Source organism: Porites lutea, chromosome 3 (genome assembly GCF_958299795.1).
Source record: "Porites lutea chromosome 3, jaPorLute2.1, whole genome shotgun sequence".
Classification (NCBI taxonomy): Eukaryota; Metazoa; Cnidaria; class Anthozoa; order Scleractinia; family Poritidae; genus Porites; species Porites lutea.
The window spans coordinates 20,675,805-20,679,822 of NC_133203.1; the positions used below are offsets into that span (position 1 = coordinate 20,675,805).

The 4,018-nt window shown below is 43.1% G+C and overlaps 1 protein-coding gene across 1 annotated transcript; it reads left to right on the top strand.

Annotated features, from left to right (window-relative positions):
• Positions 1 to 321: 321 nt before the first annotated feature.
• Positions 322 to 3,503, top strand: LOC140931881 (uncharacterized). The gene is made up of 3 exons (XM_073381590.1): positions 322 to 848; positions 1,005 to 1,751; positions 2,341 to 3,503. The coding sequence occupies exons 1-3, from the start codon at positions 322 to 324 to the stop codon at positions 3,479 to 3,481; spliced, it is 2,415 nt and encodes an 804-aa protein (XP_073237691.1). The 3' UTR covers positions 3,482 to 3,503.
• Positions 3,504 to 4,018: the final 515 nt, after the last annotated feature.

A 4,018-nucleotide genomic window follows, 5' to 3' on the forward strand; every position in this document is an offset into this window, starting at 1 on the left:
TGCAACGTCAATTGAAATAAAATAGATATTAAACGCTGAACGAGTCATTGATTTTGTATGTAAACCCCTCTCTCGGTGTAGACCAGACTTCCACCTAGTTTCACTCAGGATTTTCTTTGTTTGCTAGCCCTAGTTATTAAGGGGTGCTAAAGGAAAGTCTGGTTTAAGCTAAGAATGGAGTTTGCCTTCATCACTGACAAGTTTAATGCCACCGATATGGTAACTGTAGGTGTAAATTCCCTTTGTCAGAGACTCATAAATTATACGTGGTGCTAATTACTAGGCTAAAATTAATATTCCGTATTCGCGCTTCATCTACAGATGGACTTTGTGGCAGTAGAACACACACCTGAAAAAGTTCTTATTGACATGGGTTTAACAAGAAAGGGCGATCTCTATACCTTAAAAGCCATGTGCCAGACAAAGAAGAAATCCACTGATGATGATCTGGAGCGGGAGACCAGGAAGAGACAACTTCTTCAAGAAATCGTCAAAGAAAAAGAAAGCCGAGGCAAGAAGTTTTCAAGGGTCGATGACAAATCAACTGCAGGAAAAAAAATGAGCAAAACCAGACGAATATCTTTGGGACTAATGCAGTATAGCAAGAAGAGAAATAAGTATGTCAGTGTACGCTGCTCAAAAGGAGGTGGCACTGGCTTAATAGATGTACCTTTGTCTATGACCAAAGAGGAACTGATTAAAGAAGGAAAAGTATTGTTTTTCCAAAATGGTGTCTGTCCTCTTGGAGCAGAGTCGGACATGATTCTTGAGCTCGTAAATTTTAAAGGAGAAGTAATAAATACCCTCAAGGAGAGGAATGGTGGAGCATTGCCTTTCACTGTGCAGAGGTATTTTGAGTTTTACAAGCTGTCAAAAGTTCAATTATATATTGCCTGTAGACCACTTGTTGATGACGATTCTGACGATGGAGAGCTTATGACAAGTCCTTTCAGCGCATCTGATAGAGAAGACCTGGTGGACAAAGGAAAATAATGGCGCCAAAGTCTGCAACCTGCGAGTAAGAGTGCCCATTCAGATAGTGCCGCTTCCACACATTTTTCCATCGCATCCTCCACAGCTTCTTCTCCATCTTCCTCTGCAGCTTCCACTTCTTCTTCCACAGCTGCCTCTGCAGCGTCCAGCGGTTCTCCCCCAGCTGCCTCTTCAGCATCCACAGCTTCTTCCATTGCTACCTCCACAACACAAGACAGGGATTCGTCCTGTTGGTTTACTTCCCGACTTGATGATGAGAGGAGGCTAAAAGCTGAGCAAGACAAGGAATATGAAGAATCCCTTGCAATTTATTTCTTGAAGAGAAAGGCTTTAGAGGATGAAATCACCGAGACGTCAAGATTAGAAGAAGTTCGTCGCGCAAGAGAAGCCAGAGTTCCAGTTCAGCACAGCACAGCACAGGTTCTCATTGTCGTACAACACCCTTTTCAGGGGAGGGTAAGTCGCTTCTTTTCAGACGAAGAGAGAATGCTAGCGATATATGACTGGGTAGGTTCTTTGGACCTCCATCCTGAACATTTCAGCCTGCATGTACAACCGGCTATTACAATATCTCCGCAAGACAAAGCCGTGGATTTCCATAGTGTTGTAATTTACGTAGAAACTTTAGAGCAACCACTGCCAATGTCGTTCACTTCTCCAGAAGTAAACTTCAAAGGTTTTGGGGCTGTGGGAGACATCTCAATCGAAGCAGTTACAGACGAGGTACCCCACCAACTTCTACAGGACGAGGATCTGAGGTAATCTTTGTAGTCCACTAACAAGCATGTAAATTTTTTCTTCATAAATACGGGTAAGACTATTCAGTTTAAAAAGCTATCGATTCCTCACTGATCTCTCACGTATATCCTAAGTAATACTCGCCCGTTAACCAGCGTCATTTTGGCGGAAAAACGTGGTACCCTTCGTCACTCTACTATGAGTCTTAGCGAGAATGATGTTTGAACTTGGGACATAATGTTTTTTCGATTATTGGAAGAAAGGTTTTGAGACTCGTAACACTTTTTACCATACCTAGTTAAGTCGTATTTCAGAATTCTCTAATTGTCGTTCTCTATTAAATACGCCGTGCTAATCTGATTTTCATGTTTCCAGGAGTGAGTGAGATAGTAAGTGCTTGAGCAAGCAAGCAAATGATGGATTAAATCAGCGACATAACCAAAACAGTGAATCAGCCATTGAAAGAATAAAACAGAGATAATATTTGGAATAAGTAGAGCATCCACAGATATAGCGAATTATAAAAGGCATCCAAGTGGACTTATTTGGTGTATAAATAATGATATCTTGTCGATCCTCTTTAAAACTTTGCACCTATTATTTTCCTAGCGAACCTGGGACTGCCTTTGATGTTTCTAGCTTATATTCCCCAAGTCAGCCCTCGCATTTTCCAATTCCTGATGATGTCTTAGATGCGGAACATAAAGAGGAAATTGTCAAGGAAAACTACGCCAAGCTACAAAAGAAGCGAGAAGAGGCACTGGATTCCCTGAAAGAGACAGTTGCCATTATCGTCAGCAGGGAAAACATTGTAAGGGATCTTATTTCCGTGTACAAAGACCCCAGCATCCTTCAGAGGAAAGTTGCAGCAGTTATCGAGGGATCCAAAGCCACAGGAGATGGCGTTTTGAGAGAAGTTTACTCGTCATTCTGGGACACATTTTTGTCCCAAAGTGACGGAGATAGCAAACACACACTTCCTCTTCTTCCAGATCTAAGCCAGGAAGACTATGTAAGCATCGGGAGAATTTTGACGCACCAATTTATACTATGCGGTGTCTTCCCAGTCAAATTGTCACAGGCATCAATGCAACACGCCGTTCTTGGGACTGCCACGGACCAGTGCATTGTAGAGTCATTTCTTGCGCTCCTACCACCTAACGAGAAGGACTGTTTAAGTAGAGCGCTCGATTGTGTAGGGCCGTTTCCAAGAGAAGAAATTATCGACTTGCTGGATGATTACAACTTGTGCCAGTTACCCACTGCAGACAACATACGATCCATCCATATTTTTGTGGGAACTGCCGAGTTTGTGACGAAGCCCTTCATGTGTTTGACCAGCTTGCGCCAAGGAATGGGTGATCTGTGGTCAAACGTGAGCAAAGAAGCAATTGCATCACTGTACGAAATGTCCAGACCAACAGCAGCCCGCATCATGGCTAATTTGGCATTAACTCCAGAAAACGCTAAAGAAGCACAAATTTTTAGATGGCTGGAACGCTACCTCAAAGGGTCTAGCCACCAAATGCTTGCCAAACTTCTCCGCTTCTGTACAGCTTCGGATGTGTTAATTCCTGATCACAGCATTGCAGTGCATACAGAAGTCATGGCTCCCGTGGCGATTCGCCCCAAAGCATACACCTGCTTCCGCAGATTAATTCTGCCCAGAAACTACCAATCATATTCACAAATGCGAAACAACTTGGACTTTTATCTTCGAGATTGTAACATCTGGGACCTGAATGATTAGCAGCCGGGATGGTCTTCCCAAGGACGGACTTTTCAAGAGTATGGTGCTTGCAAGCCAGTTTAAATGACACAGTCCTGTAAAAGCAGACTTTTTCGTTAAAAATGCAATTATTTAACTCGGCCAGGTTTATCGATGGCTGCACTAGTTACAAAGCAGAGTCAATTACCTATCACGAGAAGAGTGCAGCGCACCTTCTGGCACAGCAATGCCATAAAGCTAAAATACACCCAGAAAAAACCCCAGCAAATCTAGCCCGGCAGCAGATGCTTAAACAGTACACTGGTAAGCTAAGATTACTTTTCAGAAATGCACACGCTGTATCTAAGAACAAGAAGTCGCTTGCAGACTACCGATGGCTCTGTGACTTAGATGAGGTGAAAGGTCTTGCTATTGGTGCGACGTATCGCAACAGCAAAGCTTGTGGTACTTTCACCAAATATATTGCAACGGCTGCCCAGAGTCAAGTTGCTGAGGAATTAACAAATGCAAAATTTGTCAGTGTGACGTCTGACAGTGCCACAGACTCTAGCATAACTG